Source organism: Paroedura picta, chromosome 1, assembly GCF_049243985.1.
Source record: "Paroedura picta isolate Pp20150507F chromosome 1, Ppicta_v3.0, whole genome shotgun sequence".
Lineage (NCBI taxonomy): Eukaryota > Metazoa > Chordata > Lepidosauria > Squamata > Gekkonidae > Paroedura > Paroedura picta.
In genome coordinates this window covers 199,079,057-199,103,997 of record NC_135369.1, presented here as the reverse complement: position 1 = coordinate 199,103,997, position 24,941 = coordinate 199,079,057, and the positions used below count along the sequence as shown (strand labels likewise).

At 44.8% G+C, this 24,941-nt stretch overlaps 1 protein-coding gene across 9 annotated transcripts in view; it reads left to right on the top strand.

Moving 5' to 3' along the window:
* Positions 1–24,941, top strand: part of SEL1L2 (SEL1L2 adaptor subunit of SYVN1 ubiquitin ligase) — a 74,313-nt gene that overhangs the window by 27,900 nt on the left and 21,472 nt on the right. For all 9 annotated transcript variants that reach the window (XM_077316344.1, XM_077316316.1, XM_077316327.1 and 6 more), the window contains 9 exons: positions 3,779–3,941; positions 8,629–8,682; positions 8,774–8,833; positions 8,921–9,002; positions 12,499–12,653; positions 15,582–15,638; positions 16,910–16,978; positions 20,152–20,229; positions 21,989–22,051. In XM_077316344.1, the coding sequence (XP_077172459.1) occupies positions 3,779–3,941; positions 8,629–8,682; positions 8,774–8,833; positions 8,921–9,002; positions 12,499–12,653; positions 15,582–15,638; positions 16,910–16,978; positions 20,152–20,229; positions 21,989–22,051 (781 nt within the window). The remainder of the gene's footprint in view (positions 1–3,778; positions 3,942–8,628; positions 8,683–8,773; positions 8,834–8,920; positions 9,003–12,498; positions 12,654–15,581; positions 15,639–16,909; positions 16,979–20,151; positions 20,230–21,988; positions 22,052–24,941) is intronic.

Sequence of the window (24,941 nt, the reverse complement as noted above, 5' to 3'; positions counted from 1 at the left end):
ATTCCACTGCTGAACTACTCTGACTGTGAAGAGTTTTTCCTGATATCTAGCCTATATCATTGTACTTGTAGTTTAAACCCATTACTGTGCATCGTTTCCTCTGCAGCCAACAGAAACAGCATCCTGCCCTCCTCTAAGTGACATCCTTTCAAATACTTAAAGAGGGCTATCATGTCCCCTCTCAACCTCCTTTTCTCCAGGCTAAACATTCCCAAGTCCCTCAACCTATCTTCATAGGGCTTGGTCCCTTGGCCCTAGATCATCCTCGTTGCTCTCCTCTGTACCCTCCTCAATTTTATCCACGTCCTTCTTGAAGTGAGGCCTCCAGAACTGCACACAGAACTCCGGGTGTGGTCTGACCAGTACCGTATACAATGGGACTGACATCCTGTGAGTTTGATACAGCCCAAAATGGTAGTCGCCTTTGTTAGCTTACAATCCACAAGTACCCCAAGGTCTCGTTCACACACAGTGTTACCTAGAAGCGTATCCCCCATCCAGTAGGCATGCTTTTCATTTTTCTGACCCATATGTAGAACTTTACCCTTATCTTTATTAAATTGCATCTTGTTCTCATTTGCCCATTTTTCCATTGGGTTCAGATCTCGTTGAACTCTCTCTGTCTTCTGGAGTATTTGGTGTCATCTGCAAACTTGACGAGTAGTCCCTCCACCCCCTCATCTAGATCATTAATAAATATGTTAAAAAGTACCGGACCGAGTACCAAGCACTGAGGTACCCCGCTACACACCTCCCTCCAGTCTGACGAAACACCATTGACAACAACTCTTTGCGTGCGGTTCTCTAACCAATTCCCTATCCACCTAACTATCTGAAAATCCAGATTGCAGTCCTTCAGTTTATCCATCAGAACATCATGAAGAACCTTATCAAAACTTTACTAAAATCCAAGTAAACGACATCCAAATTTCCGCAATCCAGCAAACCTGTTACTTGGTCAAAGAAGGAAACCAGGTTGGTCTGACAGGACCTGTTCGAGACAAATCCAGGCTGACTTTCTTGGATCACCGAATTGTCTTACAGATGTTTGCAGATCGCTCCCTTTAATATCTGCTCCATTATCTTCCCCACAACAGAGGTCAGACTCACTGGTCTGTAGTTTCCCGGGTCTTCCTTCCCCCCTTTTTTGAAGATCGGAATAACGTTTGCTCCCTTCCAGACCTCCAGGACATCTCCAGTCCTTAAATAGGTCCCGAAGATGATGAACAAGGGCTCTGCAAGTTCTCCGGAAAATTCTTTAAGCACTCTTGGGTGTATTTCATCCAGCCCAGGGAATTTGAACTCATCCAATGCAGCTAAATGCCTCTCTACAATCTCTCTGACCATGTCAACCTGCAACCCAGACGCTGTTTCTTGGCTCCTTCCTACTCTAGGGGTCATTCCGCACGACTTAAATGTAGCAGAAGTCTTAGCTTTGGTAAACGCTACTAATTCAATGTTCTGCAGGACGTCACACACAATCTTCAACACTCATGCAAAAATCGCTTTCTTGTAGCGCTTTTCGGGAAATCGGGAAAAGTGGATTCTCCCTGAAAAAATTGCTACACTTCTGAGCACAAGCTGCAACACATCAGTGAAAGACATGTGCGTTCTCAATGTAGCGGTAGAATGAATGTCCCTCCCCCTGCTCTCGCCCCCGATCTGTGTGAAGCAATGATAGAACACATATTCGTTGCAACGGGTGTGTTTGTGTTTTGAAAAAGGAGTTCTTAAAGGGAAAGGGTTTTTTCGGGAGCATGAACACAACAGGCTGTTCCATTTGATTGATGCCCAGGGGCGGGAATAAGCACAAAAAAATCTCGCTTCCTTTATTGAGATTCCAGCGAGACCAGAAACCTGTGGGGAATGAATACAACGCTGCTGGTACTTCTATATTCCACTAAATTTAAAGGTATGCGGAATGACAAAATTCCACTATTTAATATAGTGTTTCTGCATTCTGAAAACATTTGGCAAAATTGGTCCTTGTGCAGAAAGCCCCTAGATGTGCCTAAACCCTTTGACCTGTGGGAAAAAGAGATGTAAAATAGGCCCTGAGCCTTTCAACTTTCTCTGCATCCTCCATTAGTTTGTCCATCCGCACCCAACAGTGGGCCTATTGCCTCCTTTACGTTTGTTCCTCACATAACTGAAAAATCTTTTCTTGTTACAATGGGCTTCCCTGGCCAATCTTAGCTCATTGTTAGCTTTGGCCTTTCTTTTTGGCTCCTGCAGTGTTTTCTTCTTTCTGGGATAGTCATGGATTCGGCATGCAATAGCTCCTGTTTGAATAGCGCCCACCCTTCACATGCTCCCTTCCCTTCCAGCATTCTCGTCCATGGTATGACACTCATCATGTCTCTGAGTTTATTAAAGTTTGCCCTACAAAAATCCAACATCCGCGTCTGGCTACAAGCTTCCCTGCCCCCCCCATCTCCCCACCTCCTTCACCCCATCCACCAATTCTTGCCTGTTGGTAAGTATTAAGTCCAGTATGGCTAAACCTCTTGTAGGTTCATCTACCATTTGATTGATGAAGTTGTCAGCCAGGCAGGTCAGAAAGTTGCATGACTGAGGATGCTTCAGAGAGTTTGTTTCCTAGCACACATCTGGGAAATTGAAGTCACCCATGATTACAAGGTCCTGCCGCTTGGATATTTTCCCAAGCTGCTCAGCATCCACATCCTCTCGTTGGTCAGGCGGTCGGTAGCAGACACCAACCACCACACTGTTTGTTTTCCCCTCATTTATTTTCACCCAGATGCTTTCCACTGGAGATATACTCTACTTCACTAGAATTTCTTGATAGGTAAGCCCTTTCCTCACATACAGTGCCACTCCTCCACCTCTTCATTCTATTCTGTCTCTTCTGAACAATTCATATCCATCCACCATTACATTCCAGTCATGAGAATCATTTCACCAAGTTTCTGTGATGCCTACTAGATCATCAGCATGAGAAGTTCCAGCTCTTCCTTCTTATTGCCCATGCTTCGGGCGTTAGTATAAAGGCATCTGAATCCTTTTACGTTTGGTTCCCTATGAGCTGGCCTCCCTGGTTGGGCTGCCCCCGATCGGTCTCCTTCCTTACACTCCCTATGCTGAACATCTTCTTCCCCAACTTGGATAAGTGCAGTCCATCAGGTGCTAGTAGGCCTTCTTCAAGAAAGCCTATCCCATGGTCCCAGAAACCAAATCTCTCCTGCCGGCACCAACAACGCAGCAACTGATTCACCTCCATTATCTTCCTCTCCCGACGCATTCCTCTTCCCTTGACAGGCAAGATTGAAGAGAATGCCACTTGTACCCCCATTTGCTTGAGCTTCCTCCCTAGATCTTGATATTCTGTTTTAATAGGAGCGATGGTATTCACGGATATGTCATTCGTTCCCATGTTGACTATCACAAATGGGTAGCGATCCGTAAATTTGAGGAGTTTGGGCAGCCGTTCTGAAATGTCTTTAATTTTCGCCCCTGGCTTTGATAACGTGTATATTGAGATACAGAATTACTAGGCCCTTACATTTCTTTTACTTTTAGGGGCTGAATTCAATACTTGGGTTAAGTTTATTCTCCTCCTTTCTTTGTCTTGTGTTGTCTCCAGATTCTAGCCCAGAACCGTGCTACACCACAATGTCTCTCCAATGCCTTTCTGTGCTGAAGGCAGTGCCATTAATGCAATAAATTGCACTCAAATGCAGTTCTGAACACAAATACACGTATGTGTAACTTATATGTATCTTGATGATTAACTCTGATTTTTGTGTCTTTAAATCAGAGCCTACAAGCTCCTTGCCAAGGCAGCAGAAATGGGAAACCAGAAGGCAGTGGAGAAACTGGCTGCCAATATGCTGTTTGGATATGATGGCCCTCAAAATATAAAAGCTGCTGTATCATTATATAAGATTTTAGCTGAAGAAGGATCTCATAAAGGCCAGACCGTAAGTGTTCTTTAGCTTATTTATTTATTTTTATAATTATATCCTGCCTCTCCTGGCAGCTGCCAGCCCAAGGAGGCTCACAATACAACAACAGATATCAACAATTAAAACATCCCCAACCACAATTAAAATAGCCTAACATTAAAACAACAAGTTGTTGGAAAATACAGAAAGAACCCCATAGCTCTGCCGCTCCAGCCACCATTGCCAATCACAGTTCTCATTTGGTGAGATCTTCCATAGCAGCCAACCATAGGGCAGGACCCCAGAGTGTAACTCCGGGCACCCTTTCCCGGCCTCAACCAAACGCCTGGCGGAAGAGCTCTACCAGGACCCTTAGCTCTCCTGGGAACTCATACTACCAGGTTGGGGCCAAGGCCAAAAAGGCCCTGGTCAAGGCCAGATGGATTTCCCGGGGGGCCAGGACAACTAGTAGGTTCATACCTGCAGAGCAAAGTGCTCTACAGGGGGAATAGGCAGACAGGTGGTCCCGCAGATAGGTAGGACCCAAGCCACGTAAGGCTTCGAAGGTTGAAACAGACACTCTTTAAGAGTCCATAAAATTTGAAAGGAATAGAAGAAAAAGAAAAGGAAGAGTTGGTTCTTATATGCTGCTTTTCTCTACCCAAAGGAGTCTCAAAGCGGCTTACAGTTACCTTCCCTTTCCTCTCCCCACAAAAGACACCCTGTGAGGTGGCTGAGGCCGAGAGAGCCCTGATATCACTGCTCGATCAGAACAGCTTTATCAGTGCCGTGCCGAGCCCAAGGTCACCCAGCTGGCTGCATGTGGGGAGCGCAGAATCAAACCCGGCTCGCCAGATTAGAAGTCCGTACTCCTAACCAAACTGGCTGTATATAGATTTGTTTTGAATTGAGAAATACTAACAAGGTGGGTGTATAAGCCTCTTGTGGCGCAGAGTGGTAAGGCAGCCGTCTGAAAGCTTTGCCCATGAGGCTGGGAGTTCAATCCCAGCAGCCGGCTCAAGGTTGACTCAGCCTTCCATCCTTCCAAGGTCGGTAAAATGAGTACCCAGCTTGCTGGGGGGTAAACGGTAATGACTGGGGAAGGCACTGGCAAACCACCCCGTATTGAGTCTGCCATGAAAACGCTGGAGGGCGTCACCCCAAGGGTCAGACATGACTCGGTGCTTGCACAGGGGATACCTTTACCTTTACCTTTACCTAACAAGGTGGGTGACATAAAGTTAACAACATCGGACTGTATGATTTAAAGAAGATAATTGGTTGTATTCAAGAAACATCTTTCAAAACTTCTTGACCAATAAAATTTGAGCAGGGCTGGTTATCTGTCCAGACTAGGGAGATAGAACAAGAGGAATACAGATGGATCACGGGGGTGTGGCACATTTCTGGCTACCAGCAGTATGGGAGGAGACCGGGGTCCCTTCTTGGAACTGCACTGCCCATAAACCAGCCTCAGGGTCAGAGGCCCCTGTGGCACTGCGGCAGTGATTTGGCTTGTATCCAGTTGGTGGTAGCACAAGCTTGGGGAGGGGAGGATGAATGTACCAAGTTTACAGTGACAAAATGCCTTGAATGCCCCCTGAATTTCAAATGCTCACATCTTTATTCCAGTGAGGATACTGGAGTCAAGATTTCATGTTAAATTTAGAATGGAAGATATTTCCAAACGTCTAATATCATCAATATATATAATTGGGAGGGGGGATGAAAGCTGAACTGACATTAATTTTTCCTTCTCACCTGGGGAAGGTGCCATGGTTTAGCAGTAGAGATTTTGTTTGGCATGCAGAAAATATCAGGCTCAATCCCTGGCATAGCCAGTTCAAAGGCCTAGCTGGAGCCCCTGGAGGGCCAATTCCAGTTTGCGTAGTAAGTACTGACTTTTATTGACCAATGGTCTGATGCAGTACAAGCCAGCCTCGTGTGTTCATGGATATCACCAAATCTTAGTGAAAAAATCATAGGAAGAATTTATGAATGGCATAGGACTCTGACAAGCAAACAGAGCTGATATGCCCCCAAAGGGTTGGTATTTCATGGATTTCTGTTTGTGTACAGCTCAGACTGATGTGTTACCAAGTCAACTAATGATGCCTGCATTGGCAAGGCTCTCTTTCCTTTTTCCTTCTTCACCCAAAGAGTAATCAATATATGGAATTCACTGCCACAGGAAATGGGAGCAGCTACCAGAATAGACAGCTTCAAGAGGCGATTGGATAAAAAGACGGAGCAAGGGTCCCTGGGTGGCTATTAGCCACAATGTACACTCTGTCTCGGGCAAAGGTGCTCTGCTTGGGGGACAAGAGTGGGAGGGCTTTTAGAGTTATGGTGGATCATGGCATATGGTATACCATAGAGCTTGCTCTCCTAAGGAGCCATGTTCTGTAAAGGAACTGTGGTCACTGTACCTCTGGGTACAGGACCAAGCTTGGGGTCCGAGGCAGGATCTTAACCCTGCACACAATCAGCCAATGCACGGCTAGATTCCAACTTTTGGATCCAGTCAGTTTGAACTGGAACTGACCTATAACACGCACTGGCAGGAAGATCCATTGTGTTGTATCAGGGAGCTTTCTGCTTTCCTGAGGGCCTGCAAAACGGAGCTCTTCCACCAGGTTTATGGTCAGGGCCAGTACTATTGAAAATGCTATGGGTCCCCTCTCCTGCTGGCATCTACCATCTTGGCGCCAAACACCTGGCTCCCCCATGCTGCCTTTGAAAGTATTGTGTTAGGGAATAATGTTTTTTGCACTGGTTACCAGTCTGTTTCTGGGTCAAGTTCAAGGTATTGGTGTTGACCTTAAGGCTACACGTGGCCTGGGTCCCACTTATCTGTGGGACTGCTTGGTTGCTTATGCCCCCACAGGGCTCTTTGCTCTGTGGGCATGAATCTACTGCTTGTCCTGGGCACCCGGGACATCCGCCTGACCTCGACCAGGGCCAGGGCCTTTTTGGTCCTGGCTCCAACCTGGTGAAACGATATCCCGGAAGAGCTGAGGGCCCTGCTGGAGTTACCAGCTTTCTGCAGGGCCTGCAAGAGCTCTTCCGCCAGGCATATGGTTGAGGCCAGGGCGGAGTCTCAGCATTACCACCTGAGGATCCCCTGATGTAACATAATACAAGATTAGATACGGCTCCCCACACCCACCAGAAGAGAACTTGGCTGTTGGGTTGACCGGGGGAGGGGATTGGGAGATTTGAAGTCTCTTTAGGAAGTGATCACCATCTGTATAATTGTTTACTTGTAATAAGAAGTGTTTTTATGGGCTTTTACAGAGAATGAGGTGGCTGGATGGAGTCACTGAAGCAGTAGGTGCAAACTTAAATGGACTCTGGGGATTGGTAGAGGACAGGAAGGCCTGGAGGATCATTGTCCATGGGGTGGCGATGGGTCGGACACAACTTCGCACCTAACAACAACAACAAATAGAATTTTCTCTATTTTATTATCTTATGAACCACCGCGAGACCTTTGGAGAGTGATGGTATAAAAATTGAAAAATAAACAAACAAGTAATTATGTAGGCTAGCGAAGGCCATCTGTATAACTTTCCCAGCAACTTTAGTTAAACCCCTCAGAACTATCAGGCATTAAAGGGATGAATTTGTGTAGCAAATATACTTTGAATCATTGTCTGGAAAATAAAATCCCTCCTCCCCCGGGCTGCATTTCCAATAGAATTTGGCTAGTTTAAATTGTAGCAGTATAGTCAATGTCCTGTCTGAAACTGTCTGCTGGGGGGGAGGCTAGGCTGGCGCTCACCTGGCAGCAGGACTAATCCCCTCTTCCACATGAGATTGGCCTGAATCAGGTGCTCCATTGCCCCATGGCAAGGGACCGCAGTTATTTCTGCGTTCCCTTTCTCACCGAGGACACCCCTGGGGCCTATCCCATGCCAGGTCCATATGGAAGGAGAAGAATCGGGCCTTATAGGCCCGTCTCTTCCCCCTCTTACTACATCCCAGAATGGACAAACAATGCCCCAGTCAGCTCTATGGTGCTTTGTGGCAGTGTGGACCCAAATGGGGCCTTTTAAATTTTTTCATAAAGGTGGAATAGCACTGCAATGCAATCCTACCTTTGTGAAAATATTTTTTTAATCCCTCATGTGGAGGCGGTAATCCAGGGTGGACTGGGTTTGGCAAAGAGGACCCAGAAAACAGCAAGGCAAAGTGCCCTGTTTCAAATATCTGGTGACAGCACAGCATGGCTGCAGCCTCACCTCCCTGGCAGGGTGTCTATTGCGTGGGGAGGAAAAGGAAGGGGATTGTAAACCCATTTGAGACTCCTGGTAGAGAAAAGCAGCATAGAAGAACCAACTCTTCTTCTTTTGTTTGATTTCTATCCTGCCTCTCCACCAAGGAAGATGTTCCCCTCCCCTTTTATTCTCACAAAAATTCTATGGCATAGGTGGGGCAAAGGTTTAATGACTACCTGAAGATCAGTCCGGTATTTAGCCATGGTGATCTGAAGCAACAGAACAAAGTTAGAATCCAGGGGTACCTTTAAGACCAATGAAGTTTTATTCTGGGTAGAAGCTTTCACGTGCACACACACTGTACCTTGTGTACATGCAGACAGAATATTCACTGTATACAATTGACTTGAGGAAACCATCACCAAATAATGTCAATACATTCCTAAAAACAAAAGAAATGGTCCAAAGGTGGAATTTATGTCTGCTTTCACTTGTTCCTACAGGCATTAGGATTTTTACTGTCATATGGCATAGGAGTGGAACATAATCAAGCAAAGGTAATGAAACTCTAAGCTAATTCTACCAAATTGTCATTGTAATAGCTTGTTTCTTGATCCCTAGCATTATATTTTCCTTCATTTTCCCTAGGCACTTCTATACTACACCTTTGCAAGTATTGGAGGAAATCTGATATCCAAGACTATATTGGTTTGTAAAACAAAGTGTAGTCTATTTCCAATTCTAGATTGCTGAATAATCTAAATTTAAATAATTATGGCTTGTTTTTCTCCTCAGGCTTATCGATTTTGGCTAGGAATCAATGTTCCAAGGAACTGTGAGGCAGCACTTATCAACTACAGGAAAGTTGCACGTTTCAGTAAGTAGTGATTTACTGTGTCTTGTCCTGGGCAGAGTCTGCACTTACTTTGTTTATTCCATTGTCAATCCTGTTGAATTCAGATTGATTTGAACTCGAGTCTTCCTCTTCCCCTCCTCCCCATTGAAACAGGAAAGTGTTCTGCACATGGTTAGGGAGGCTCAGAAGAGGGGGGAGAGGCAAATGGAGACTCTTCCTTTGTTTTCTTGAAAGGGAGAGAGGATCCAAGAAGTCAGAGGAGTGAGGAAAAAATCCTTTCTTTTCTTGAAGGGGGGGAGGAGGATCAAAGAAGGCAGGAAAAAAATCCAAGGCTGACAGAAGTTGGGAGAAATTAGGGGCTTCTCCTTTAAGGCAAGTTTGTCACATGACCACCTGTGGCCAATCATGGGTTCTCTACCACGGAGGAGAGCCCAGATTCAAAACAATGCGATTTTAAAATATATTTAACATTAAAAACACTCTAAGATAACGCACAATAAAGGTAGTCACTCCGGATCAATCCTTCTTGCTGCAGAAGAAAAATTTAAATTGCCCCAAATCAAAATTGAAATCGCATTCTGTGTAGAGGGCAGGGACTGAATTGACCTGGGGTTGGAATAAAAGGTCTGTGCAGTTCACACCCTGGTTTGAAATGGCTGAGGTACTTAGGATTTAAGTTCCACATTGAAAATAGGCCAAGCTGCTAACCTATTTTGTGTGTTGAGGTCTTGAAATCCAGGGCTCTTTTCTATTCTATTTTTCCTAACTTGTGTGTTTCTGTTGCTTTGGGGGAAGGTGTCTGTTCTATGCATGTTTAGATCCCTCAAATGCTCAGGGCCATTCCGCACCGGGATACATGTAGCAAATTGTTTGCTGAACGAAATATCGCCATTTTAAATCGTGGAATTCGTTGTTATGCATACCTGCCTTTGTAGTGGAATCCAGTTGCGTTTCTATCGTTTCCCACAGGCTTCCAGTCTTGGCAAAAATCGCTAGAAAGGAAGCGCTATTGCCGAGCTCGTCCTGCCCCTGGCCGTCAAGCAGCCAATGGGCGACCGTTAGCATGCTCCCAAACAGCCACTTTCCCTTTAAGAAAGGTTTAAAAAAAAAAAAAACACCCGTTGCAACGAATATGCATTGATTCGTTGCAACGGAGAGACCCATCCAGCTGGCAGGTGGTGTTTGAGCTGCCGTTTCATTGTTGCCACGCTCCCCCCGAGTGAAAAAAAAAATCCCCCCCCTCACGGGCGCGATTTTCGGCCGAAAACAGTGTCAAGAATAAAGGGAAAATAAACCAGCAAACGGGCTTCTGTGTTGCTTGTGCTTAGTGACTTTAAACAGAGGGACTGCAGCCAGGGAAGCCTCGCTGGGTAAACGAAGGCTCGCTGGTGCGTTGATCTCCGCTCGCTCGGAGAAAAAAGAATGGCGATCGCTTCGCTGGAAGACCAGAGAAGAGGGCCAGGGGGAGGGACTTTGCAGAAACCACAACAATGGTAATGCACAGAACTTACCCGCTAGTGTTGCAGATTGGTTGCAGGAGTGTAGTGCTTTCCGGAGGGTGAATCCACTTTTTGGAATTTCCCTGAAAGCGCTACAACGAAGCGCTTTTTGCAGATCGGTTTCAGGAGTGTTGCAGATTGTCAACGACGTTGTGCATAATGGCAAATCAGTAGCGATTTCAATTGGCAACCATTGTGCAATTTTGAAGGAGTGCGGAAAGCCCCTCAGTTTGATAGTATATTGCTTTATATCCAGCATATCTCCCTGGACACTACACAAAAAATGTGACTAGGGAAATCCCCTAGTCACAAGGTTGATCAGGTTATGGTGGACTAACAGGAATAAACACTTCACTCTGCTACTTTAAGTGTAAAGTTCTGCATCTGGGTCAGAAAAATGAAAAGCATACGTACTGGATGGGGGATACGCTTCTAGGTAACACTGTGTGTGAGCGAGACCTTGGAGTACTTGTGGATTGTAAACTAAACATGAGCAGGCAGTGTGATGCAGCGGTAAAAAAGGCAAATGCCATTTTGGGCTGTATCAACAAGGGCATCACATTAAAATCATAAGATGTCATAGTCCCATTGTATACGGCACTGGTCAGACCACACCTGGAGTACTGTGTGCAGTTCTGGAGACCTTACTTCAAGAAGGACGTCAATAAAATTGAAAGGGTACAGAGGAGAGCGACGAGGATGATCTGGAGCCAAGGGACCAAGCCCTATGAAGATAGGTTGAGGGACTTGAGAATGTTCAGCCTGGAGAAAAGAGGTTGAGAGGGGACATGATAGCCCTCTTTAAGTATTTGAAAGGTTGTCATTTGGAGGAGGGCAGGATGCTGTTCCCATTGGCTGCAGAGGAGAGGACACGCAGTAATGGGTTTAAACTACAAGTACAACGATATAGGCTAGATATCAGGAAAACATTTTTCACAGTCAGAGTAGTTCAGCAGTGGAATAGGCTGCCTAAGGAGGTGGTGAGCTCCCCCTCACTGGCAGTCTTCAAGCAAAGGTTGGATACACACTTTTCTTGGATGCTTTAGGATGCTTTGGGCTGATCTTGCATTGAGCAGGGGGTTGGACTAGATGGCCTGTAGGGCCCCTTCCAACTCTATGATTCTATGATTCTCTGAGAAGGACATCATGCCAGCAGAAAATCCTTATGTTCAGAACTAGAGGTGGGCACAGACTGCAATACAAACTTTGAAAATGCACGAAAGTGGGTCAGTTTGGTGTTCCTGGTCTGGCATTTACAAAACCATGTTCCCACCAGTGCACCAGCCCATATGGGTTTTTTTGCCTTTGCCGGGCTTGGTGATTTGTGTAGGTGGAGTTTGCTTTTTCACGCAGATGTCTCACGTGCTAGAAAAGCTGATGTATCATGAGGAGGGTGTGTTTACCTTTGGCCATGGAAATACCAGTCTCTCTCCTCTGTACTTGACAGGCATCCATGGCAACCATTAGGATCCCTCCCATTCTTGCCTATGGGAGCAGCAAGCTCTATGTGTTTCCAGCATTCACATTGCGAACTGGGTGGCACGCAGGAGAGCTGTAGAACAAACAAAGGTGGGAGAGAGATTTGCTGGATAGATCGTGGGTCTGGTGGAAGGGGGAGAGAGGACAAACACCTTCTACACTACCACGTTTTCAGCTGCAGGACATTGCCTGGTGATGTCTCAGTGTTTTTACAAGGGGTGACCCTCTTCTCCGATGAGGCCAATTGCCATTTCAGCTGCAAATCCCCCCCCCCCCCAATGTTGGGTGAAGCCTTGCTGCAGTCTGGTTTTTTTTTCCTTGTCTTGTTTGGCTTTGAGGAAATGTGCACTGTTAGGGCATTTTGGGGGGGGGGGGGAACACTTTGTGGAAGTTTGAGGTTTGTGACAGGTTTTCAGGTTTGCTCCCACCTCTGTTCAGGACAACCATCTCTAACAATCCTATCTGGTCTACCTACCTTGGATAAGACGCCTCAATCTATGTACATTCGCTTATTCCATTGATGTATTTTTTATTCACAGTTGCTAAACAATTAGAGAAAAATGAAGAGTTGCCCGTGGAAAAAGTAAGACTGATGGAAAAGCCAGAAAATCAGAGTTCTAATGCAGAATTCTTGGACTGGGATGTTTATCAGTACTACAAGTTTTTGGCTGAAAGAGGAGACACACAGATACAAGTAAGATGTGTTGGCTTCCATTGGCAATGACTGGGTTGTGTACAGAGGTGTGTGTGTGCTGAGGGAGCCTGACAAGGAAAGTTTAAGATATGGGAAGACTCCATATGTTATTAAGTCAAAATTGAACGTCAATCTCTAGGGAACACAAGAGTTCGGCAGCACAGATTTGACTGTAAGGTCAGCGCTTTCAACTGCAAAGTCATCAAACATACACTGTGCTCTAAGAGATTGCAATTCCTATCCAAACGTTTCTGGGTAACAATATTTTATCAGTTGTCAAATTGTCTGTCCTTATATATTCAAGAATGATTAGATAACAGTGTGTATTGTATATTTAGGGTTGCCAGACTCTGGGAGAATGCTGGAGGTCTCCTAGAACGACAAATGGTCTCTGAAGTAATGAGATCAGTTCCGTTGGAGAAAATGGCTTTGGAGAGCATCAGATCCTATCTGATCTACCTACCCTTCCCACTCTGCCTTCTTCAAGCACCATCCTGAAATCACTCAGCCTGGAGCTGGCAACCCTAATTGTCCATTAACTTTTGCAGGGGGGAAGACTATTTTACATGGTGAGCCCAGTTTCCCCCCTCCCATAGATTGACGATTACCAGTAAATCTACTACTAATTAAATTAACTGCCCTGCCCAAATGTTTTAAACCATTGGGTATACATTTACCAAACAATGTGAAGCAGAACCAACACCCATGAACTTAGTAGGGTGTGACTCTCCTTAGGATTGCACTATTGATGAGTTCAATGGTCTTTCATCTCACATCACAATTGAACAAGAAAATAAGTGAGTTTTCTCCAAGCTTTTCCAGAGCAGGTCCAATAATGTAGGTTTTTATGCAGCCATTTTTTATGCCCAAAGCATCCTAAAGCATCCAAGAAAAGTGTGTATCCAACCTTTGCTTGAAGACTGCCAGTGAGGGGGAGCTCACCACCTCCTTAGGCAGCCTATTCCACTGCTGAACTACTCTGACTGTGGAATTTCCCCCCCTGATATCTAGCCTATATCGTTGTACTTGTAGTTTAAACCCATTAATGCGTGTCCTTCCCTCTGCAGCCAACAGAAACAGCATCCTGCCCTCCTCCAAGTGACAACCTTTCAAATACTTAAAGAGGGCTATCATGTCCCCTCTCAACCTCCTTTTCTCCAGGCTGAACATTCCCAAGTCCCTCAACCTATCTTCATAGGGCTTGGTCCCTTGGCCCCAGATCATCCTCGTCACTCTCCTCTGTACCCTTTCAATTTTATCTACATCCTTCTTGAAGTGAGGCCTCCAGAACTGCATATAGTACTCCAGGTGTGGTCTGACCAGTACCGTATACAATGGGACTATGACATCTTGTGATTTTGATGTGATGCCCCTGTTGATATAGCCCAAAATTGCATTTGCCTTTTTTACCACTGCATCACACTGCCTGCTCATGTTTAGTTTACAATCCACAAGTACCCCAAGGTCTCGTTCACACACATGGTGTTTCCGCACAAGGACCAATGTCGCCAATTGGTCACACAAAGTGGAAACGCTATTTTTAAAAGTGCAATCCCGGCATTACGCATACCTGCTTTTTTAGTGGAATCCAGTAGCGTTTCATTCGTTTCCCACAGGTTTCCGGTCTTGCAAAAATCGCTAGACAGGAAGCGATTTTTCCTGTGCTTTGTCCCGCCCCTGGCCGTCAGTCAAACGAACAGCCAATGGGCGGTTGTTATCATGCTCCAGGAAAGCCCCTTTTCCTTTAAGAAAAGTTAAAAAACACACACACACGTTGCAACGAATATGCGTTAATTTGTTGCAACGGAGAGACCCATCTAGCTGGCAGCTAGCGTGTGAGCTGGCGATGATGAGTGTCATACCATGGACGAGAATGCTGGAAGGGAAGGGAGCATGTGAAGGGTGCATGCCGAATCCATGACTATCCCAGAAAGATGAAAACACTGCAGGAGCTCTAAGAAGCTTATTTGGATGATGCCTATTTGAGGGACTTGGGAATGTTCAGCCTGGAGAAAAGGAGGTTGAGAGGGGACATGATAGCCCTCTTTAAGTATTTGAAAGGTTGTCACTTGGAAGAGGGTAGGATGCTGTTTCCGTTGGCTGCAGAGGAAAGGACACGCATTAATAGATTTAAACTATAAGTACAACGGTAAACTACAAGTACAACGACAAGTACATTCGTGAGTGCAACAGACTTGGCTCCTAGTACATCAGTTACTATTGCTAACCCATACTATAGAGCCTCTTGTGGTGCAGAGTGGTAAGGCAGCAGACATGCAGTCTGAAAGCTTTGCCCATGAGGCTGGGAGTTCAAGCCCAGCAGCCGGCTCAAGGTTGACTCAGCCTTCCATCCTTCCGAGGTCGGTAAAATGAGTACCCAGCTAGCTGGGGGGTAAACAGTAATGATTGGGGAAGGCACTGGCAAACCACTCTGTATTGAGTCTGCCATGAAAACGCTAGAGGGCGTCATGCTAGAGGTCAGACATGACTTGGTGCTTGCACAGAGGATACCTTTACCTTTACCTTTACAACAATATAGGTTAGATATCAGGAAAAACAATTTCACAGTCAGAGTAGTTCAACAGTGGAATAGGCTGCCTAAGGAGGTGGTGTGCTCCCCCTCACTGGCAGTCTTCAAGCAAAGGTTGGATACACACTTTTCTTGGATGCTTTAGGATGCTTTGGGCTGATCCTGCGTTGAGCAGGAGGTTGGACTAGATGGCCTGCGTGGCCCCTTCCAACTCTATGATTCTATGATTCTACAGAGATTACTTGAGCAATACTTTAGTAAATACTTGTATTTGATGGTATTGTATTATGTAGGAGAGACAGTGTCTACTATATATGCTATACTTGAAACAATCCTCTGACCATCAGGTTATTTGCCGAGAACTTTTTAAGTTAAACACACTTTCAAATGACTTCTAGGTGTTTCTTGGACAATTGCACCTTTTGGGAAGAAAAGGACTTAAGAGAGATCATGGTGTAAGTATACTCAAATATAGATTGAAAAGTAGTATTGTTATCCTGATCTTAAGCCCCTGTATTTAGAAATGTGTTTTGCCTGTTTCAGTAAGGTGTTTCCAAATGAATGTTCTAAAGATAGCAGGTTAATGATGTCATCCAGAAGGGAGTGCATGGACATCTTTGTTATCTATTTTTAGAGCCAGTTTAGTGTAGTGGTTCCTTCGGGTAGAGAAATGCGGCAGATAAGAACTAACTCATCATCTTCTTCTTCTATTAGTTCCATTTATTCACTGCCACTCCCAGACCATATAGCTCATGGCGGTTTACAACAATAAAATCAAGGACAATAAAAATAATATAACCCCATATCCCAGCCACCTCCTCAACCCAATCAGGGGTTGCTGTCCACAGAGTTCTTCCACTCCACCTCCTCAGTCTAATGTCCGTTGTATTCGTGACTGCAACAGACTTGGCTCCTAGTACATCATAAAACATAATAAGAGTCTGATAGATACATCATGAGAAGCAAGTCCCAATGCAGACAGCATGGGAGGAACATGTGAACTAGAAAACAGGATCTTGACAGCTGCTGCCAATCTGAGTAGATGGGGCTGATTTTGATGGACCAAGGGTCTGATTCAGTATAAGACAGGTCAATGAGTCTGTGTGTGCTCTTCAAAAAAACTCAGCTCCAAAGCACCAAGGAGCATGCAGAGCTGAATGAGTTCTTCTTTTGAACCGACCTATGAAATGATACATCCATATCTGAAGATGGAGGAAAACATGTTGAATTCAGACTACATTCTCCACTAGTGGAAGGCCCTTCCTACATTAGGCAGACTTCTGCTTTCTCTCTCCTGCTGCAGCCTGCTGATCTTTCTCAAATGCTGCTGGTGGTGAGCAAGGGACAGCATGAGGGACAAAGCAGCGAGAAAGGGACATTGGAAGGAATTACATCTTCCCTTCCACAGGTGGAAAATTTAAGGCAGAATATCTGTTTTTGTTTCTGGAAGAATACTGATAGAGCTTTTGCTAAACATATGTACGTAAACATACGTTTGTCTCATTGCTTTCCCATGTATCCTGATACCTTTAAAAATAACATAAAGTCATGATTCACCTATGCAAATATTTCTGGGATGCAGGGTGTAAATGCATCAGCTAGAATTGGTGTGTCTTGCATCTGATGAAAAATACATGTGCCTTCAAGTTGATTATAGCTTTTAAATCTATATTGGAGATAATGTGAAGTAAACTGTAACTTTTTTTTGTTTGCTACTTTTCTTTAGAAAGCTTTATACTATTTCCTAAAAGCAGCAGACGCAGGGGACCCAAATGGTATGGCATTCTTGGGAAAGGTACGTATATTTGCTTCTTGGGATTAATTTTATAGTTGAAGAACCTTATCCCTTGTTCCATCATTATTATTATTATTATTTCGATTTATTATCTTTCGATTTATTGCCCGCCACTCCCTTACGGCTCATAATATCTTCCTTTCCCAGAACGGAAGGTTTTGTACATGGAAGCCATTCTCAGACATCAATAAGGGAGGGGTTTTGGCTCAGTGGTGGAGCATCTGCTTAGCATGCAGAAGGTCCCAGGTTCAATCCCTGACATCTCTAGTAAAAGTCAGGTTGTGGGTACTGTGAAAAACCTCAGCCTGAGACCCTAGAAGAGCTACTGCTAACCAGTACTGACTTGATGGGACCAATGATCTGTAATAAGGCAGTTTTATGTGTTTGTACTAGCAAGAAAGCCCATTGCAACCAGGAATCCACACCCCGTAAGCACATTTCTTGGGACTTGGGAATGTTCAGCCTGGAGAAAAGGAGGTTGAGAGGGGACATGATAGCCCTCTTTAAGTATTTGAAAGGTTGTCACTTGGAGGAGGGCAGGATGCTGTTTCTGCTGGCTGCAGAGGAGAGGACACGCAGTAATGGGTTTAAACTTCAAGTACAACGATATAGGCTAGATATCAGGAAAAAAAATTTCACAGTCAGAGTAGTTCAGCAGTGGAATAGGCTGCCTAAGGAGGTGGTGAGCTCCCCCTGACTGGCAGTCTTCAAGCAAAGGTTGGATACACACTTTTCTTGGATGCTTTAGGATGCTTAGGGCTAATCCTGCGTTGAGCAGGGGGTTGGACTAGATGGCCTGTATGGCCCCTTCCAACTCTATGGTTCTATGATTCTATAATACCGCACCATTGCACTCATTTCTCATGCTACCAAAGTTATGCTCAAAATTTTACAAGCTAGGCTCCAGCAATATGTGGACCGAGAACTTCTAGAAGTACAGGCAGGATTTCAAAGAGGCAGAGGAACTAGAGACCAAATTGCTAACGTACGCTGGATTATGGAGAAAGCTAGGGAGTTCCAGAAGAACTACTTCTGCTTCACTCATCTCAGTTCCTGGCAAATAGACGGGGAAGAAATGGAGACAGTGACAGATTTTATTTTTCTGGGCTCCAAGATCACTGCAGATGGGGACTGCAGCAAAGAAATGAAAAGACGCTTGCTCCTGGGGAGGAAAGCTATGGCAAATCTAGACAGCATCCTAAAAAGCAGAGACATCACCCTGCCAACAAAAGTGCGTTTAGTCAAGGCTATGGTATTCCCAGTTGCAATGTATGGCTGCGAAAGTTGGACCATAAGGAAGGCTGAGCGTCAAAGAATTGAGGCTTTTGAACTCTGGTGCTGGATAATACTCTTGCGAGTCCCTTGGACTGCAAGGCAAACAAACCGGTCAGTCCTAGAGGAGATCAGCCCTGCTTGCTCCTTAGAAGGCCAGATCCCGAAGATGAAACTCAAATACTTTGGCCACCTCATGAGAAGGAAGGACTCCCTGGAGAAGAGCCTAATGCTGGGAGTGATCGAGGGCAAAAGAAGAAGGGGACGACAGAGAATGAGGTGGATGGATGGAGTCACTGAAGCAGTAGGTGCAAACTTAAATGGACTCCGGGGAATGGTAGAGGACAGGAAGGCCTGGAGGATCATTGTCCATGGGGTCGCGATGGGTCGGACACGACTTTGCACCTAACCGCAACCACAAAACAAGTATTGGGTGATATCTATGGTCATGTCGTTATGTTGTCCTGCTCCCCACTCCCAGGATGGCCAATGATGGGCCTGAAGGGGGGGCCCTGGGTGGGTGTGATGTATAGGAGCATGAAATCATATTTTAAAAAATATTATTCAATAAAGAAAAGCTTAGTGTACCAAACTGTTTTGTAAAAGAAGGCCCAGAAAACTTATTCTTGTTCTTGATTGTATTATGGAATGTTACCAAGGCTGATATGTTCTATCCTCAAGGCCAGAGACATGCCATTGTTTACCAGAGGATTGAGAAAGAATGGGAAATTACCTTTTGTAACCTTTTCCCCATGACTTAGTATAATAGCAATGGGTGGTCCTGTGAGATGTGCAAGGGGGTGGAGACCCCAGGTTTGACCTGAAAAGCATCATCTTTCCCTGCCTTCAATGGAATATTATAACATCTCATGTAATCCTTTGTTCGACACACAGGCATTTTTGGGACAACCCCCCTGTCTCATTTTGTTCTGCTGCAGTTGAATAAAATTATTAAAAGGTTTTCCAGTCTAGTGGCCACTTTGTTTGGGTGCTGCACACTAGGCAAATAATCCCAAAATGCCCAGACCAGGCCCTGGGCTATCAGGTGTGTACACAGCTCTGCTTCCCAACCATATTCTTCATGATTGCGCCACTTCTGGGGTTTCTGAAGTCTGAAGAATGTTTCAGGGGTTTCTCTGTAAAAGAATTGAGAAAGGCTGGAGCAGAGAGAAGCCTAATCTAAATACTCCCCTGTCAAAAGGCCAGCTTGTCTGGAATCATGTGTGGGAATATGAGGCGTTGTTTCTGCAGGAGACATCTCCAGAGACGTGTGTCTCCATGGAAGGCCATGTAAAAAGAGTGAGAGGAGAAAGGGAGAGGAGGAGGAGGGGGTCAGAGCGTAGCTCCCACGTCAAGACAAAAACTGGCATCACATTCAAGGAAATAACACCTAGACACGCTTAGAGTTATGTAGCACCTCCCAATAACCAGGCATACTGTGTCACCCACTCCAACAGCGAGGAAGCTGCTATTATCACAGATGAGAAAACAGCTACAGGAAAAGGGGGGGAGTGTCCCAAAAGCAAAAGGAGAAGACCCTCTGGATTGTGTCGCTGGTTGGATGTCCATCTCCCTGAATGGCTGCATCCCCTGCTCCGAGATGAAGACCAGCAGTAGAAGATCAGTAGCTTGGCCACAGCCCTCAGGACACTCTTCTGTGGTCACACTGATCTAACTGCAGCTGTCTTTTCTGGCTACTCCACTGCTGTCACATTGTCTTATTTACGGAGTTTGTTGCTTTCTTCGGCCAGTGAGCAGCACTCATCTCTATTGGTATGAGCCCACTTTGGAGACAATTGCCATAAAAGTGGGATAGAAATATAATAAAGTCAATAAATATTCCCCCCATCTATATCTCTGCTATTACCTAAAGAAATATCCTCTTTTTTATTACGATCTAGATGTATTTAGAAGGAAGCACTGCAGTTGCTCAGGATAATGTAGCTGCCTTGAGATACTTCAGAACTGCAGCAGACAAGGTATTGTAAGCATTTTCTGTCTTCTAATGCTATTTTTTCTCAATCAATACACACAGAATTTGAATAAGCTGCAATAATTTTCATGCCATATAGCTAGGCTGCCTTAAACCTTCTTAAACCCATCTCACTTTTGTGTACTGTCAGTTAAAAACAATACGGTGATTAGCTGTCTCTCTCCCTCCTTGTATTCATTCATTCATTCATTCATTCATTCATTCATTCATTCATTCATTCATTCATTCATTCATTCATTCATTCCATTTATATACCACTCTCCCCTTAGGCTCAGGGCGGTTTACATAGAACATAGCAGAACACAACAGTACAGAGAAATTAGTAGCCAAGGTAATAGCAATAACACTAATAACAATAGAACAAATAGTACAGTTGAACAATATAACAGTAATGAAACTACAACTAAATATTTGAATTGGGGAATATGATTTTTCTTTTTGTGTTTGTGCAAAATGTTTATTAGAAACTAGGTAGTCAGTTCATAGAATCATAGAATCATAGAGTTGGAAGGTACCTCATGGGTCATCTAGTCCAACCCCCTGCACTATGCAGGGCACTCACATCCCAATCGTTCATCTACTGTAACCTGCCACCCCTTTGCCTTCACAGAATCAGCCTCTCCATCAGATGGCTATCTAGCCTCTGTTTATAAATTTCCAAAGATGGAGAACCCACCACCTCCTGAGGAAGCCTGTTCTAAAGTAATTTCATGGTATTTCCCCAACCCCCGTCCACATACCATGTAAATTAGTCACTCACAGTATTTTGATTGCACACACAATTACTGGCTTTATGTGATTATCACATATAGCCAATCAGAGTGGAGTGGCTGGAGATCTCCTGGGATTACAACTGGTCTCCAGGCAAGAGAGGTCAGTTAACCAGGAGAAAATGGTAACCCCTCCCCAAACTCTGCCCTGCCCAGGCTCTGCCCCTTGAATTTCCAGGTGTTTTCCAATCTGTGACTGGCAACCCTAATGATATCCAATTATATATGTTCATTTTATAAGCTAACTAATCTTTGGGTTTTTAAAAACTTAATATTTAGCTATCTGAATTAGAATGTTTACTCATAGAATCATAGAATCATAGAATCATAGAGTCATGTGCTCTCCTCGGTTCCTCTGTTTTCAAATACATGTCTCTATTGTCCAGGAAGCCCAGATATTCTGCCTTCTATGGTACTCCTCACTGCCACTCAGCTGACTAGCTGAAGAAAAAATGGTGGAAGAGAGTGAAGAGTAATCAGCATTGCCAGCAATGCCATGGTGTCACTTTTGGTGTGACCAGGAAGTGATGTCATCACATCAAGTGATGTTCTAGCATAATTGCCCCCATGTGATGACCCCACTGTTGCATCACACCAAAAGGGATATCACCATGTGGCTGGCGAGGTCATTGCTAGCTAGGCCTCCCCAACAAAGTTATCCTGCTACTTGCCAGCCTGCCAAGCAAAACTGTCCTCTCTTTTACCTGTACAAGCAACAGGCAAAATAAAATACACAAAGTAAGGAATGAGCTGTAAAGCAGAGATTAGATGTCACACTCAAGAATAGGCATACGAAGAAAGAAATGAAGCATCAAGTTGTAGTTTGTTTTCCTCTCAGTTTAGAAAAGCAGATATCTGGCACAGAAAATATTAGTCATCCAGACACACACGTTACTGCTGATTATTTGAAATATTTTATTTAAGTAATTTACTGAGGAGCCTAAAACAAATATTCCCAATTCATCTTTTGCTCAGGGCAATCCTCTTGGGTTATGTGGACTGGGTCTTCTTTATTTCCGGGGCAAAGGTGTCCAGGTGGTGAGTATCCGTTGCACTATGAACAGTAGCCCAAGAAATGATGAGCTGTATCAAATGTTGTATGAATCTACATCCCTATGCTATAAAATGTATATTTCCAGAAACCTTTCCATCATCTTTCAAATAATCCCTACCTCTTGACTACCAGTGCAACAGTTGAAGATTCAGAGTTGGAATTAAATCCTGACTAATAAACCAGTCCTTCACATTTACGTTACTCACAAGATCCTGTTTCCTTGGAGGGTTAGGGTGTTTCTGTGCTGCATTTCTACAGAGAGGCCTCATGGGGCAATTCTTCAATTTTGTTGTATGTGTCTCCCTGTTGCTTTGGAGATATTACATCACTGTTGTTAAGTTTCTGCAGATTGCCCAATACACAAATCTTTGACTTGGTGCAAAATATCGAGTTTATTCAGAGCAAGCAAGTTAACCCAAACAATACCTTGTCAGAATTGATGTAGAACAAAGCAGGATCAGTCAACCTGTCAATCCCCTGTCAATCAGTCAACAGTCAACCCCCTCCCATGAAACCTTCAAAGCTCAAACAAAGACCTGATAGTGATGCACTCCAAAGCCAGGCTGCTGTGTTCCCAGTGCCAGGCAGAGATGGATGGGGGGGGGGGAGGTGTGAAAATGAAAGGAAAGAGAGCTGGACATAGAAGCAATTAAACTAGGCATGCATTCCTAACATACATATCTAACAGATGCAAAAAGTTATGGAAGAAGCCTGACACTTCTGACATCCTGCCCCTCCACAATTAGCCCCCACCCACCACAGACTCTAGAGAAGGATTATGGGGGTGGGAAGACCAGCCTGGGTGCCTGAACAATGACGGTGCCCGCCCACTTCCTATCCACCACTGGGAGTTCCTTCCAATCCCCCGGATACTACAACTTTCCCCAATGCACACAGGGTTGCACACAGAGTCCAGGGTTGTGGTTGATTTCATAGTGGATGTGTTCATCCACATAGACAGGCACTGGAATGTCGGGTGCTACATGCCATTTGTCAGGATCAGGAGCACAGCGAAGCATGCTGCAATGGAAAACAGAATTAACATTTTTGTTAATCCGTGGAAGAGACAGGTCAACTGTGACGTCATTGATTAGGCAGGTAATAGTGAAGGGTCCCACAAATGTCAAACCCAGTTTGTGGGAGGGCTGCTGCCAGTGCAGGTGCTTAGTAGATAGGTATGCATGAACCCCCACTTTCCACAGGGGTTCAGGGAGCTATTTCCTATCTGCATGGAGCTTGTACTTATTCTTGGCCACTTCAAGTCTGAATGTGAGTGGCCCATACCTTTATATCTGGAGGGCTGTTGGGACCAGGAGCCCAGCTGGGAGCTGCCTGGATGTTGTTGCCATAACCACCTCAAAGGTGCGGGTGTGGGCTGAATTATTATATGCAAACTCTTTGAATGGAATTAGGTCAGTACAATCATCCTGTTGATAGCTAATGAAGTACCGGAGGTATTGCTCAGGAATCTGATTCACTCTTTCTGTTTGCGCCTGTCATCTGCCCTCTCCCTTTCCCTTCTTAGTGGGTGTGGAATTGGGTTAGTTATATTGAATTTTGCCGCCATTCTTGTCAACTTTTGTATTAATTGTATTATGTTTTATTGTGCTCTTATTGTTTTAGGGGATTGGTTTTTATGTGATCCGCCTCGAGCCTCCGGGAGGAGGCGGGATATAAATTTAATAATAATAATAATAATAATAATAATAATAATAATAATAATAATAATAATAATAATAATAATAATAATTTGCCCATTAGTTTCAGGGTGGTAATCTGAGTTTAGGGTTTGATCCACCCCCAACAGCTTTAGGATCTCCCTTCAGAATCTGGCAACAAACTGTGGGCTGCGGACCACATGTGGTCCTTTGACTAATTGGAGGTGGGCCCCGAAAGACGCCTTCTCCCCCCACCCCGGCCCTTTACTTCATCCCCCCCAGCCCTTTACAACACACTTCGTTATTGTGGCGTGTCTGTATCTTATTTTGAAGGGATGTTTAAACATTACCACAGCAATCAGAGAGCGCTAGGGCAGTGGTTGAGAGTAGAGGAGTAAACTACACCCCCACCAGGCCTCAGTAAAAGGCGTTGAGTGGTCCCCGGTGATAAAAAGGGGACCACTGCTCTATCAGACACAGCTTTGCAGGGCAAGCCATATGTAAACCGCCCAGAGCTGCAAATAAATGGGCAGTATAGAAATCTAAATAAATAAATGTGATCTGTACACGTGTTGGACAGAGAGAGAGGTGAGCTTCCGGGCTGTAGGAAGAGACAGGCAAGCTTCAAAATGGGCTTGCTTGGAAAGAAGGTCAACCACTACCCAAAGCACTGTTTTTCCCCAGCTGGTAGATCTGTGATAAAGTCAATGGAAATGTCATGCTAGGAAGTGGCTGGGGTCCCCAGTGGCCGAAGCAAGCCCTGCAGTTTCCCCACCACCCTTTTTGCTGTAAGAGAGATTATTTGCACCTTACCTGTCCCTGGAACACCTGGCCACAGTGATCCATGCAATGGTAGTCTCCAGGCTAGATTTCTGTAACTTGTGGTACGTGGTCTTCCCCTTGCCTTTGATCCAGAAGTTTCAGCTGGTGCAAAATGCAGCTTCTTGGATCCTCATGAGAACACCAGAGCTGATGCAGCTGCATTGGTTGCTATTTAAGTACCAGATCAGATTCAAAGTGCTAGTTTTAAACTTTAAGGCCATACACAGTGTACTTGAGGGACCATTTGTCTCCCTATGACCCCTCGCAAGGCCCTTTGCTCTGCAGGTACAAATAGATTGGTGACCCTGATCCACGTGAAATTCGCTTGGCCTTGATCAGGGCCAGGGCCTTTTCAGCCCTGACCCCGATCTGTTGGAATGATCTCCTGGAAGAG